Source organism: Gekko japonicus, unplaced genomic scaffold (genome assembly GCF_001447785.1).
Source record: "Gekko japonicus isolate JY-2015 unplaced genomic scaffold, Gekko_japonicus_V1.1 scaffold322, whole genome shotgun sequence".
NCBI classification, from domain to species: domain Eukaryota; kingdom Metazoa; phylum Chordata; class Lepidosauria; order Squamata; family Gekkonidae; genus Gekko; species Gekko japonicus.
This window is the reverse complement of record NW_015163616.1, coordinates 365,917-381,377: the sequence shown is the minus strand read 5'-3', so window position 1 is coordinate 381,377 and position 15,461 is coordinate 365,917. Positions and strand designations below refer to the sequence as shown.

The 15,461-nt window shown below is 43.7% G+C and overlaps 1 protein-coding gene across 1 annotated transcript in view; it reads left to right on the top strand.

Moving 5' to 3' along the window:
- Positions 1–15,461, top strand: part of LOC107107164 (ADAMTS-like protein 3) — a 263,683-nt gene that overhangs the window by 67,989 nt on the left and 180,233 nt on the right. Inside the window, exon 4 of the mRNA XM_015407420.1 lies at positions 7,667–7,741. Coding sequence (XP_015262906.1) covers positions 7,667–7,741 — 75 coding nt within the window. The remainder of the gene's footprint in view (positions 1–7,666; positions 7,742–15,461) is intronic.

The following is a 15,461-nucleotide window of genomic DNA, read 5'->3' as shown; positions in this document are numbered from 1 at the left end:
CAACACTGGTTGTCCTGATGCCAAAACAAAAACTAGAGGGAGTTCCTAAGACAGTCAAAATTCCCGTTCCAGGAGTTTCGGCTCTTTGCCTTCCCTTAATAGTGGCGGTTGGCACACAAGTAGTATAGCTAAATTTAAAATAATGAATGGACATAATACATTATTACATGTAATTAATTGTTCTACTTAAATTTACATTCCTTGGTCTCAGTGAAATTAAAAAATTGTAATTTAAGGAGGTGTTTGTTTTTGTACAAATCATTAAAAACTGTAATTTAAGGAGGTGTTTATTTTTGTACAAATCATTTCAAAGTTAACCTGAATTTTCGGAACACTTGGCAGTATTTCGTAGGTGCTCTAAGACAGAACCCGATAATTTACCATCAACTATGTGTTTTTTAAAGTACAGAGTGAAGTGGAAGGGGGGGGGAGTCAGCACATTATAGTTAAATGTCAACTCCACATATATGTTTACTCACAACATATTAACAAACTAAGTTGTGAACATAAATAATGAACAGTATAAAACAGTAAATAATGAACCTTATGAACAGTATTCATATTATAAACATATTATGAAAAACTTTGTCTAACATTTTTTAACCTTTAAAATGAAATCAAGATATGCTTAAATTATAACCAGTGCAATCAACAGTACTGAGCTAGATGGGCCAGCATTTGTCTTCCCTGCCCACCCCACCCCCCATGAATAGGAGGGAGTTTGAATTGCTTGGGAAGAACAGATCCCTTTATTGCAGTCAATATGAATTGACAAAAGTTTTGGGGAAAGGCCTTGCATGGTTTTATATTGTTTGGGGGTCAATTCTAACCCCAAATGCATAAGAGTGTCAAAAGGGAGAGTGCCCAATTATGCTTGTGCCTCATACTTTCAAGGGACCCAGCGCTGAAACAGACCAGGCCTCAGGCCTTAAGGCCTTGGGCTGAAGTGTGATGGGTCTGGAACTCAGAGACTCTGGCCACTGTCCAAGAACTGACGCTTGCTTAAGTCCCACTGAATGATGTAAATTGCACGTAAGCACTTAATTTCTCACTTAAGAGATTTACTGGATTAAATTCAATTGATTTTATTTTATAATGAGATAATAATAAAGACTGCAATTCACAAGGAGTTGTGTTTTCATGGATGGGATTTTGAACTTCCGAGCTTTCAAATGAGCAAACGACGCTTTTTTCTGCAAATCTCTTTTTGTGGTTTGCTGTATGGCAAAGGGAACTTGGGTCTGAAGGAATAAAGTGCTGTATTTCTCATGTAAAGCTATCTTCAAACCACTCTGGAATCTCCCCCCAAAGTTTCTCCTGTAAAAAATAGACATCAAAAGCGCATTGTTCTCTCCATTTATTGTGTCTAAGGTAAGACGGAACAAGAGAAGTTTCCTTTTGCCTTTCCTAGCTGCTGTGTGAGAAGCTGAGGGTGAGTGGGTTCTTTGGAACTTGCTAGAGAGTGGTTCTGTTTAAGTTCTGTTTGGGGCTCACTGTGTGTTGGGGGCTGCTGGGAGCTGAGTGAGTTGCTATTGATTGCTGTTGATTATAAGCCACGCCCCCTACTGTACTGAGCTCTGCTGTGCATGGCAGTAAGGCTTCTCACCAGAGGTGCGAGCCTTGGAGAGAGCCGAAGGGCGAGAACTAAAGGGCCTGTGGCTCTTAGCCTGAGGATTTGCCTGAGGGCCCCGAAACTCTGCTCCGAGTTGGAATATACTTGGATGGCAATGATGTCGGCTAAAGGCCCCTTTCCTGTCACCTGCATGGAGTGTGCCATGTTTGTTTTCCTCCCGGAAGAGAAGACGGACTTCACTTGTCAGAAGTGTAAGCTGGTTAGGCTTTTGGAGGAGAACATTCAGAGCCTGCAGGAGAGGATCACCACCCTTCAGGAAATCAAGGAAGGGGGGGGATTTCATTGACAAGAGCCTAGGAACTCTGCAAGAACATTGAAGAAGAAAGTCAAGGAGAAGAAGGAAGAGTAGATCTCCTTTCTGAGCCTCCTCTCAGTTCTACAGTACAAACCCGAAGACACTGACTAAGACGACGCTCTGGTCCACTGGAGCTCAAGAATCGTTTTGAGGTGCTTGAGAGGGTGACGGAGACCAGAGTGGAAGGAGAGCCCAAAGACCTGGAAAAAGGAGTGAAGAGGGCATTGTGCTGCATGAAAGTGGAAGGAACCAGAAAATGGTGGTCGTCGGGGTCTCTCTGCTCAGGGATATGGAACGTAATGTGTCCAGGCCAGATCCCCTACTCTGAGAGATGTGTTGCTTACCTGGGGCCAAAACTCAGGATATTACAGACCGACTTCCAAAACTGGTAAGACCTACTGATCAGTACCCATTTGTGCTGGTTCATGTGGGGACGAATGACATGGCCATGAATACCATCACAAAAATTAAAGAGGACTATGAAGCTCTTGGAGGGCAGTTGAAGGCATTGGGAGCACAGGTGGTGTTCTCTTCTATCCTTCCAGTAATAGGAAGAGGAATGCGAAGAGGTGAATTGTTGGCTGAGATGGTGGTGCCAGCAGGATCGCTTTGGATTCTGGGACCACAGGATAAGTTTTCTTAGAGAAGGCCTTCTAGCACATGATGAGCTTCACCTCTCAAGGTGTTGGATCCCAAGCATTCAAAATAACTCCACGTTTAAGAACAAAGCAAGGTTTATTTCAAAGCGTTGGTTTAACCAGAACAGGACATTGTTAGGAATAACTACAGGCGACCAGGGAAGGCATAATATAGACATTTGAACCAGGTCAGGACCAATGAGCCCAATTCCCGCTGGCGGGAATAGAACATACAATTCGCGCCCATTGCATGGGAACGTAACAGTTCTATAATATCAACACAGGTTCAGTTCACAGGCTAGATACCCAAAACACTCTAGGCGAAGCTTCCCTCCTACTACCAGCTGCACGACCTTGGCGAGTTCCGCTGACTACAAAACATAACTCAAATAAACAAGGAACGAGGGGGGGGGGAAAGAAGAAAACTGAACAGGAACCGGAATGACAATGGCAGCTAGCTGACACAAGGTCAGGTAAGAAAACATTAGGAAAGAACCTGGAGAGCTTAATCAGGGGAGCTTTAAACTGAAGCTGCAAGGGGAAGGGGATGATCAAAATGAAGAAGAGAAAACAGTGGGGACCCACCTGGGTAGTACAGGTCTAACAAAGGTACAAGGCTACAAGTGCCTATATACCAATGCCCATAGTATGGGTAATAAGAAGGAAGAGCTTGAGATTCTCTTGCAAACAGAGGGCTATGATATAATAGGAATCACTGAGACTTGGTGGGATGATTCTCATGACTGGAATGTGGTAGTGGATGGGTATGAAAGAAAACCTGGAAGGGTAGAAGAGGAGGCAGAGTGGCACTGTATGTGAAGAGAGGGCTAGATTATCAGGAAGTTCTGGAGAATGTGGTTGACAGCCCCGTGGAAAGTAAGGTAAAGGTAAAGGTTCCCTTGCTCGAAAGCCAGTCGAATCCGACTCTAGGGTTGCAGTGCTCATCTCCGTTTCAAAGCCGAAGAGCCAGCGCTGTCCGAAGACGTTTCCGTGGTCGTGTGGCCGGCATGACTAAACACCAAGGCGCACGGAACGCTGTTACCTTCCCACTGAAGTGGTACCTATTTATCTACTTGCAATTTCTTGCTTTCGAACTGCTAGGTTGGCAGGAGCTGGAACTAGAGACAGGAGGTCACCCCGTCTTGCGGCACCCGGGTCTTGAACTGCTGAACTACTGACCTTCCACAGCCTGCAGTTCAGCGTCTTAACCACTTGAGCCACCGCAGCTCCAGTGGAAAGTATATGGGTGGAAATAAGGGGAGGTAGGACAAAGGGTATTGTTGTTGGAGTCTGCTACAGACTGCCAGACTAGGGACAGGAAATGGATGCTGCCCTTCTTGAACAGATTGGTAGAGTATCCAGGCATCAGAACCTTATAATTATGGGAGACTTCAACTTCCCCAATGTGTGCTGGGAGACAGGCTCAACAAAGTGACAAGAGTCACACAACTTCCTGACCTGTCTGGCTGACAACTTCCTTTTTCAGATGGTGGAGGAAGCTACAAGGGGCTCAGCCATACTGCTTAATATTAACCAACAGGGAAGAATTGGTAGACATGGTGAAGGTGGTGGTAGACGTGGTTAAGGTGGTGTCCTCCTTGAATTCCAGTTGCTGGGGGGGGGGGGGGCAAGGAAGTTCGTAGTCAGACTCATAGGTTAGATTTTCGTAGGGCTGACATCAGTGAACTCAGAGGCTTGATGGGAGTCATTCTGTGGGGGAGTGTGCTGAAAGGGAAAGGAGTGAGTGAAGGGTGGGCTCTTCTCAAACATGAGCTTTTGCAAGCTCAAGCCCTCACTATTCCAGCAAGACAGAGACATGGTAAGGGCTCCAGGAAACCGATGTGGATGAACCGAGAGTTCCAGAATAAGCTAAGGGAGAAAAAGGAAGTGTTCAGGAAATGCAGGGAAGGTCAGACCTCTAAAGAGGAGTATATGGAACTTCCTAGGTACTGCAGATCAGTCATCAGGGAAACCAAAGCTCAGTATGAGTTGGGTCTGGCCAGGGGGGCTTGCTACAATAAGAAAAACTTCTACAGATATGTGAGAAGCAATTGCAAGGGAAAAGAGGCAATTGGACCACTTTTGGGAGTAGAAGGAGAAACTCTGGTGGAGGACAGAGAAAAAGCAGACAGGCTTAATGATAGTTTTGCCTCTGTTTTCTCCCAGAAGAACTCGAGCCCATCTAGAGATGGTAGAGGACATGACAGGACACCTGAGTGTCCAGTTGACACTGACAGGGAGGTTTTGGAGAGGCACCTGGCTGCACTGGACAAATACAAATCCCCTGGGCCAGATGATGTGCACCCAAGAGTACTTAAAGAACTTTCTAATGAACTTGAAGAGCCTCTGTCCATCATCTTCAAGGCCTCCAGGAGGACTGGAGGGTTGCCACAAGATTGGAGAAGAGCAAATGTTATCCCAATCTTTAAGAAAGGGAAGAGGGATGACCCTGGAAACTACAGGCCGCTCAGTCTGACTTCTGTTGCTGGGAAGATATTAGAGCAGATTCTAAAGGTATCAATCTGTAAGCATCTGAAGGGCCACTTAGTGATCCGGGGAAGTCAGCATGGTTTTGTCCCCAACAGATCTTGTCAGACCAACCTGGTTTCCTTCTTTGATTGTGTGATGAGCTTACTGGATTGTGGGAACTCTGTTGATGTGATTTACCTGGATTTCAGTAAAGCTTTTTATAAGGTTCCCTGTGACATTCTGATGGGCAAACTGGAAGACTGTGGGCTGGACCATAGGACAATTCGGTGGATAGGGAACTGGTTAGAGGACCACACCCAAAGAGTGGTGGTCAATGGGGTTTCATCAGATTGGAGGGAGGTGTCCAGCGGGGTGCTTCAGGGCTTGGTTTTGGGCCCGGTATTTTTCAAGATTTTTATCAATGATCTGGAAGAAGGGGTAGAAGGGCTACTCATTAATTTTGCTGATGATACCAAATTGGGAGGAGTAGCAAACACCCAAGAAGATAGAGTTAAAATTCAACGAGACCTGAATACTCTGGAGAAGTGGGCAGTTGTGAACAGGATGCCATTCAACAAAGATAAGTGCACAGTGTTACATCTGGGCCACAAAAATGTCAAGCAAAAATACTGGATGGGGGATATGTTTCTGGGGAGTAGTGTATGCGAAAGAGATCTTGGGGTAAGCGTGGACTGTAAACTAAATATGAGCAGTCAGTGTGATGCAGTGGTAAAAAAGGCAAATTCAGTCTTGGGTTGTATTAAAAGGGCCATAGCATCGAAATCGCAGGAGGGCATAGCCCCTCTGTATACTGCCTTGGTCAGGCCGCACCTGGAGTACTGTGTGCGGTTCTGGAGGCCTCACTTCAAAAAGGATGTGGGCAAAATCGAGAGGGTGCAGAAGAGAGCGACGAGAATGATCAGGGGTCTGGAGACTGAGACCTACAAGGAAAGCTTAAGGGCCTTGGGAATATTTAGTTTGGAGAAGAGGAGATTGAGTGGGGATATGATTGCTCTCTTTAAATATTTGAAAGGTGTCATTTGGAGGAGGACAAGGAGCTGTTCCAGTTGGCAGCAGAGGAGAGGACCCGAAGCAATGGTTTTAAATTACATGCAGAAAGGTATCGGCTGGATATTAGGAAAACCTTTTTCACGGTCAGAGTGGTTCAAAGGTGGAATCAGCTGCCCTGGAATCACTGGCAGCTTTCAAGAAGAGGCTGGACGAATATTTGTCAGAGATGCTTTAGGCTGGTCTTGCATTGGTCAGGGGGTTGGACTAGATGGTCTGTATGGCCCCTTCCAACTCTATGATTCTGTGATTCTACGAACATCCTCCCTAGAACTGGGGTGACAAGTGCTGTCATTTTCTCAGCCTTTTATTTGGGGAGGCCATTCATTTGTCAAGGTAGTGTGGTGTAATGATTTAAAACATCCAACTAGAATCTGGGAAACCTAGGTTTGAATCCCCACCTGGCCATGGAAGTTCACTGGATGACTTTGGGCCTGTTGTGAGAATAAAATGGAGGGGGCAAAAACAATGTTGTAAGCTGCTTTGGATCTCCCCTGGGGAGAATATTGGGGTCCAAGTAAATAAGTAAGAGCAAGAGATAAAACATTAAATATAAGAATGGATACGATGGTGCTGAGAAGTGTTTCATTCAGATATCATGAACGCACACAACACATGAACACATATGAAGCTGCCCTATACTGAATCAGACCCCTGGCTATTGTCCGCTCAGACTAGCAGTGCTCTCCAGGGTTTCAGGCAGAGGTCTTTCATATCACCTGCTGCCTTCTGCTTTTCACTGGAGATGCCAGAGATTGAACCTGGGATCTTCTGAATCCCAAGCAAATGTTCTGCCCCTAAGCCACAGCTCCTCCCCATTAATAATCTCAGCTATAAATTCCCCAGTTGGCCCTGAAGTCTTCACTTCCTCTCAACCCCACACATCTGCAACCTGGAGAGAAACAGCCTTGTCCTACTTTACATGGCTGTTGTGAGGAATGTAGGTAAATCCCATTGAACATTTTAATTGTACTCTATAATTAGTTTTAGGTTGCTTCATGCTCAGCTGGTTTGGTTTATAAGACAATTTAATGAGAACACTGAGTATTTATGATACACTGCAGGCACAATGTGTGGGTGTGTTTTTGTGTTAATTTGCACATTGCTAGTCTGTAACAGTTTAGGATTTAGTGTTAGGTAGTTGATTTGTTTCCTGCAGATCTCCCTACATATTAAAGCCATGACCTGCTGCACAAAATGAGATTTGGGCAAAACCAAGCTCAACAGCTGTGGAGGGCTTTTGTCAAAGACATTTTGTGTGGTGCAACATTTTAAGCTTATTCAGCGATTAGGAAATAAAATTAGGGCCACAAAATGTAAATTGAATGTCTAACGTGCAACTTGTTAATAGCAAATCATTTTCCAATGGCCAGAAGGATTCACAAGTCTGTATGTGGCTTAATAGTTGTATAACTCAGAATGCTTTAAAAAAAATGATAGAAGGTCTTAAATATTTTCTGAGCCATACTTTGAGAAGGATTTTTTTAAAAAAAGTTTAGTTAGGTGATCTGATGGTTCCCTAATGTGATATAATTCCTAAAACGATTCCTTTAATTTTCCTAGGAGAAGAAACTGTGATTGCTGTACCACATGGGAGTCGCAGTGCAAGAATTACTGTGAAGGGACCAGCACACCTTGGTATGAACACCTTTATGCATTAGTAATGGAGTGTTAGGACAGAAACATTCCCTTTGAGCAGTTCTATGCTTTGGGTTGGTTTAGGCATAACTGAAACACTTAGTCAGTGCCTGATTCCTAATGCGAGAGGCCAGACTTTGCAAGAGGTGCTGCTGAAAACTGGTAGCCCTGCATCTTCTCTAATGTCTTCTGTGCTAACTTCTAGTCATAGAAAATATATGCCATGACATCATAGTACTGTCAATGTACCCACTCATGCTCTCCTTCAATGGTTTTTGCTCTGGGTGGAGCAGGATGAGGTTGTCATGCATTATGTATTTATTAGCGGCTGCCCTGAAGAGAGCAGCAGAGACGTGGGGCCTATATTTTCAGTGGCTGTCATGTGTCTCCCATAATGTTTAATTTGAGCGTTAATTATGATTTGTGTTTTCCTCATTTTGAGAGGGATTGTTTTAATAGTCAACCTAAGAATGTGTGTTACTCAGACCAAAGATGTGTCTCATCCAGCATCAGGTTCTTTCATTGACTAGCTGCAAGGCACTTCTTGAAATGACGAGCCGAGCAACACACACACCTAAACTGGGTATGACGCTGTGAGTCTCACCATGGAGAGTGATCCTAAGCAGGTCCACTCAGAATCCTACTCGGGTCTATTCAGTAGGACTGAATTCCAGAAAAGTGTGTTTAGATTGATCAGGTGGCCTTTAGCAAGTCTCTCAGCTTCAGCAATATGGCGGAAAGTGTAAATTAATTGTAAAGAATCAGAAACTCCAAAATGGTTTCCCCAAGTTTAATATACAGCTAACTAGGTCTAGCATGCTCTGCCCCAATTCCATTTTACTTCCTCCCCTGACTAACCAGAAACTTCCGGGCTCGTCCCATGCCCATCAGCGTTGCTTTTTTTTTAAACCTACAGATTGTAAACTGGCTGCCCTAGGAATACCCGTGCCCTCTCACCAGCAAGCCTTCCTTCCCAGAGAGCTGCGCCTCCTCCTTTGAGAAGAGCCACCTGTAAGCCGATTAGCCAGCCAATTAGTCTGTCTGTTTAAGTACTGGCAGAGAACCTCCCTTACCTGCAGATCCCAGGAGCCTGCAGTTTAGGTGGTAGTAGTAGTAGTAGTAGTAGTAGTAGTAGTAGTAGTAGTAGTAATTTATTGTGTTGACCATAGATCATAACAATACCAAAAAAGTGCATAAAATCCCACATGATAAAACTCCAAGGTAAATACAAATTAAATTAATATCCAACAAGGTCATATAAATACAGAGCCAAATTAGGTTGTGGTCATTTCCATACAATTCAATCTAATCGATCTAGCCACCGATGCAAACAAAGTGACTCTGTTAGAAACATACGGATCTTTATCTGCAAGCAAAAATATAACTTTTTCTTTTTTCTTTTTTTTTATAGCCCCCGGAGGGGATTTTTTATTGTATTTTTATTCATACTACAAACTATAACAGCAAAGGGGAGGGGTACTACATTTAAGGGGATAAAGAAAGATACCCACTACTGACTAAAATCCCAAGAGAGGAGATCTTCTAACCAGCTTAAACAAATATTTAGTCTCCCTCACGTTAATCTTACTATAAACTGAGTCAAATAAAGTATTAACTTTTCCAAATCTAAGTTTCACTGCCATACAGAAACACCCCAAAGCATCTCATCTACACATTTTTTTTAAAGGCACAATTCAGAGTCCTTCAGCCTTTACTTCTCTTTGCCTAATCTCTTCTGTAATTTATAAGGATATTTAGGGGCTGCCGCCCCTTCCTCTGAAAGAGAGTCCTCCCCGGAAGATTCTGAGTCCAGCTCGCCATTGGACTTGCTGTCCCTCCCTTTTCTTCTTTCTTCCTCTGGCTCACCCAACTGGACTCTTAAAAATTCCCGTGCTTTCTGAACAGAGTCAATCTTTTCATTTTTATCCTTGATCTTGAAGGTTACGCCTTCTGGAGTTAACCATCTATATCCAATTGCATTTGTCTGAAGAAAAAGAATTAAATCTTTGTATTTCTTTCTCCTTTGTCTTATTTCAAATGGAATGTCTTTCAATGTTCTGATGTTAGTCTCCCCCACTTTCAGGGGTACTCCAGATACCGCTTTCAGGATTGCATCCCTCACATGCCTCTTCGAGAATCTCACCACAATTTCCCCAGGCAGATTATTTTTCTTTATATATCCAGAATATGACCTATAGGCCACATCTATATCGTTTAACAAGGATTCCGCCTTCATATCTGTCACTGGGGCCAATGTTTCACTCATTAATTCCTTCAGATTGTCTCCCTTAGTCTGTGGCATGCCCTGGAAACGGAGAATCATATTAGCCTTTTCCATTTGTAGTTGTAGCAGTTGTTCTTCTGTAGAGATTTGCTTCTTTTCCAGCTTTTGCACTTTCTTTTTCACCTTTTGTGCAGTGGTGTCCACTTCTTTCACCTTCTCAGCTGTTTCATTCATCGTTTTAAGTGTCTCATTTATCTGTGTTTGCTGAGTGGTGATACACTGCGTCATTTTGGACATCTGTTCCTTGAGGTTACTCATCTGGTCCAGTAGGGGGCGCATGGATTCTGCCAAAGTCTTTGCCAGCTCGTTGGTTCCTTCCGGTTTAGGACTCTCAGCTGGTTTTGATTTCAAAAGTTTCTCTTTCTCCATCCTCTTTCCTGACATCTTTTTCATTTGTTTACTTTAACAAATATTCTGAAAGTCTCTGAATGCGCACTCAAACGTTCAAAATCGCCTTGGTAAGTGTTTCTTAACAGTTTCACACATTTTCTCTTCCGCTCCCCGCCCCCCAATTCGCTCAACAGTTCATGCGGTTGGGAGGCGTCCCTCCCCCGCCCGCCTCACTTTTCGTTTTATGAAATGGGGTAGGGAGCTTTCTTTTCTCTTTAACCGCTGCTTACATTAGACTCATGTTCATAATTGGTCCTCAGACCTCTTTTAGAACTCATTTCTGTCGCTCGACCTCCTACGCTTGCCCTGGTTGGCGTCACTTGAGTCCATTCGGTCTCGCGGCACGAAGAACCTTTGGGATGGAGAGGCGCCTCAATTCCCCGGCATTCCACTGGTGAAGAGGCAACCTCTCATACGTCCCATGGCCAGAGCCCCTTCCCCCAGGTCCCTGGGGGTGACGAGCCTGAGCACCCCCTCCTTAGGCCGGAGTGCAGCTTTACCCCTGGGAGGTCTGGGAGGTGAATTTGCTAACGCGTTGCCATCAACCGGACGTCTCCAAAAATATAACGTTTTCCATATCTGAAACTCCTTCCTGCAGAGATAAGATACTAGTGATAAATTTATTTTGAGGGGGCAAAAGTAGAGGGCATTTCAAAATGTAACGGGTCAAATCATCTACTCCAGTGCCACACATACAAAGTCGTAAGGGGGCAGGGACCCTTAGAAATTGGCTGGTGTGAATCATAGAGGGCATAGCTTGAAATCTTAAGTTGGTAAAGGCCATCCTTCATTTCATTGTTGTTAAAGTCTTTAGGTAAGATGACCTGGTATGGTCTTTTTAAAATAATTTGAAGAAAGGGGTCACTCTAGATTGACTGATTGCATTACTATCTAATTTCCCATCCATGTTAAATACCAATTCCCTCAACTCCTGCCTTGAACTGTTAGCTGTTAACAGATCATTTGGGATAATGTATTTTGTATAAGGCCCAGATGTTCCTTATAGGTCTCAACAGGACCTAGGAGAGAGTAAAAACTTTTACTTCCAAATTAATCCCGAGAACGTTCTAGGCCTTTCTTCCAATAACACAGGACTCTCAGATTAGCCCTGGCTTTCAAGGATGGGATACTGAGCTCAGCCCTCGTTAAAACCACAGGAGAGCACTTAGGCAACACCAGGATCCATCTCATAAAATTGTTTTGAATTGTTTCCAATAGATCCAGAATCTGCTCTCCCCAGCCCCATATTTCAGTCCCATATAGTAGGCTGGGGATCACCTTGCTGTCAAACAACTTGATTACAGGGTTAACCATGCCACCACCCTTGGAAAAGAAAATTTTCACTATTGCCCCCAGAATCTTTCTGGAGGAGGTTTTTAATGATAATAGGTGTGGTCGCCATGAGAGGGTTTCTGAGAACGTTATTCCTAGGTATTTAAATGTATGACACTGTTCAATCTGTACCCCTAAGATTCTCCACACCGAATTCCTAGGTCGTTTACTAAAGACCATCACATTGGACTTGACATAGTTTATATGGAGGCCCTCTTCATTTCAATACTTGCCCAGTTTATTCAGAAGCCTTCTCAGATCAATTTTAGTCAATGACAGTAACACCATGTCATCTGCATATAGCAATATTGGTACTTTGGACTGCCCAGTTTATTCAGAAGCCGTCTCAGACCAATTTTAGTCAATGACAGTAACACCATGTCATCTGCATATAGCAATATTGGTACTTTGGACTGCCCAGTTTATTCAGAAGCCGTCTCAGACCAATTTTAGTCAATGACAGTAACACCATGTCATCTGCATATAGCAATATTGGTACTTTGGACTGGACTGTGTAGTGTACATTAGCCTGTCTTCCTTTCTATTTTTTTCTGAGCTGCTTTTGTTACTTGGCTGTTAGGGTGTGTCGTTGTACCTCAAGAGCCATCTCTTTCGACTCTTCAAAGCTGTATGCTTTTACATCCCTTCTTTTGTTATAAAACTTGGGTTTTCTTGACCAATTGGATAAGGCAATTCATTGTTGTCACTTTCCCTTCATTTGGCATTTGAAGCGGTCTAGGGAGAGCATTTTTTAAGGGGTAGAGGAGAAGGGGTGTTAGAATACATTATAGGCTTTCCAGAAGCTGTTTTGTTAAGGGCTTTAGAATCCAAAATAAGCCAGAGTCCTCTGAAAATAATCCCCCTGCTGTAGAAACAACAAAACCAGAAGCTAATATTTTTACAAGTGGCTAATGCTAGATAACCAAGTTCATGAACTTACAGTCTAGCTGGAAGGCACTGTGAGATGCTGAATTCTTGATTTTTTTTTAAAATTACAGAGGCTTGCGTTAGCATGCATTTCGAATATTTAGCCATACACACAAGTGCTGTTTTTGTTATTTACAAGTATTAAGAGACAACATGTGTTTTTACAGTTTAAGGAGGATGAATATAGGTGTTTTTTAAGGGAGTCTGTTTCCAGGAGTTACTTGTGCGGTGGGAGGGGGTGGTAGAAAAGTTCATGAATTTCAGCAGGTTTTCTGGCTGGAGTAACTTTCCCAGCTTGGTGTAGTGGTTCAGAGTGGTGGACTCTAATCTGGAGAACCGTGTTTGATCCTCCAGTCCTCTGCATGAAACCAGCTGGGTGTCCTTGGGTCAGTCACAGTTCTCAGAACTCTCTCAGTCCCCCCACGTACCTCACAGGGTGTCTGTTGTGGGGAGAGGAAGGGAAGGTGATTGTAAGCCTCTCTGAGACTCCTTCAGGTAGTGAAGAGTGGGGTATAAAACCAACTCCTCCTTCTCCAATCTACTGATAACACACTGATGTTTTTATTTAAGACATTTGTATGCCTCCCCTTCAGAGACCTGCTCAAGAACAAAACTCTTTAAAAAAAAAAATTCTTAGAGAGCAAAATTCTTGACCCCTTTGGAGAGTCATCTGCTCCCTTTGGTTGCTCTGTTCCTCCAGCAGGTGAAGGCTTTTTTGTTTCTTCTGGTGTTCTGGCAGTATTCTTCCTGCCCTGTCTTTTAACTGTTGTTTTCATGTTTTGTATGTGCATTTTAGCTGTGGTTCTAATTGTCTTAATTATGTATTTTCCCTTCATTTTAATGTTTTTTAAGGCTTGTTTTTATTATGTGTTTGCAATGTGTTAGCTGGCGTGGTGGCCCTGATACACGCAGAAAGGTGGGGCATTAATTCTGTAAATAAATTACTATTCATTTAGTGTCAATTTAACACCATTTTTTTAAATAGACCTCCACTAGCTGTTTGGTTCTGATTAGTGATGGGCATGAATTGGCTCAAAAACATAAGTTTGTGACAAGTTCTGGCCGGTTCGTGGTTCACAAACCATGAACTGAAGAGCTGCCACGAACTTCCACAAATTTTAAGGCAGTCTGTGGCAGTTCATGAACAGCTGAAAGTAGGTGTTTAAATGGCTCAGAACTATTTAAACCCCTGCTTTCAGCTCTTCACAAAAAACAGCTGAGCAGTGGGGAGCAGAAAATGGGTTTAAATGGCTCCAAGCCACTTAATCCCCTGCTTTCTGTCCCTGCCACTTTTTTCGGGGAGCAGAAAGCAGGAGTCATGAATTGCTATGAACCGGTTCAGTTTGCAAACCAACCTCCCAGTTCATATTGGTTCATGGTTTGACCACAAACTGAAAAGAACTGCGAAAATGTGGTTCATTTGCCACCACGCCAGCTAATACATTACAAACACATAATAAAAACAAGTCTTAAAAACCATTAAAATGAAAGGAAAATACATAATTAAGACAATTAAAACCACAGCTAAAATCCACATCCCTAGTTCTGATGCTTTATTACATGTACTGGTTTTTAAGATGCTGTTCCTGAAACTGGGTCATCAAACCATCAGTTACTGCTTATCTGATATGTTTTTCATGATCCAAGTGTCCCTTTGTTTGAATGGAAGATACCTTTCTTGGCGTCTGCCAAGTGTTTTTAGAAATTGATAGGGCCAAATGAAGCTTCTTCCTGGTTGGCCATCAGAGACCTGATTGGCTGCACAGACTAAATTAACTACAGTGTTGATTTTATTCTTTCCAGCATATTTTTTTAAATTGGTACTTTTGTGTTAGGCACTGGGGTTCTCCCCCCCCCCCCCGTGGGCCCCACCCCCCATAGTGGTCATTTTATGGCTGCACTTACCACTCTGTGTCAGAATTTCAAAGGTGCGCACGGGCTCAACAAGGTTGGGGACCTCTGCCCTAAATGACCAGCCTCTTGTTTGTTTTTAGTTTCTCTCTCTCTCTCTCTCTGTATATTTTTTATTTTTAATGTTATTTTAGTTGTTTGCTGCTTTGAGGGTTCTAATTGGGTGGAAAAGTGGCAAATAAATTTTAAATAAATAAACAAATATTGCTGTTCCAACCATAGGAACCAAATTGTGAGTACTAAATTACGGGTATGTTCTCTCATGCAGCTGGTATATAAAGCTTTAGATGCTCCAAACTAAAGGTTGATTCTCCTGGATGGTGAATGATTGAGAATGTATGTTTGGAAGTCCCCAATTCAAATCTTCCCTCAGCTAGGATACTTAGTGCAAGCTGCTGTTCACTCAGTTTCAGCACCCTCCTTTCTCCAGTGGTTCTTCGTGGGATATTCCTCACATCTGGGATAAGCTCCGCCTCCTTCCGCAGGGTTGGCTCCAACTTTGATCCGGACGGGGGAGGGGCTTATCCCCTTGTAGGTGATCCAGTTTTCTTGCCGGCCCTGCTTGCAGCAGGATGTGCTCCAGCTGCTCCGCACAGAGCAGCTCGCAAGAAAGCTAAAGTAAAAGAAGAGAGAAGGTAGACGAACAGAGCTGCAGCGCTGATTAAAGTGAACGGCTCTGGAGAGGGCCGCAATGACGCTGGGAGTTCCTAGCGGTGGTGGAACCCAGCGGTCCCTCTCAGGAGATCTCCTGCTGGCCTTACCTGTCCTCGAACGGAGGGCCAGCTCCTGAGAACCAGGGAGCGCGGAGATGAAGAGACGCGGAGGCACGGAGGTCCATTCTCTCTCGGTCCCTCCCTCCCCTCCTTCCCCAGCTTC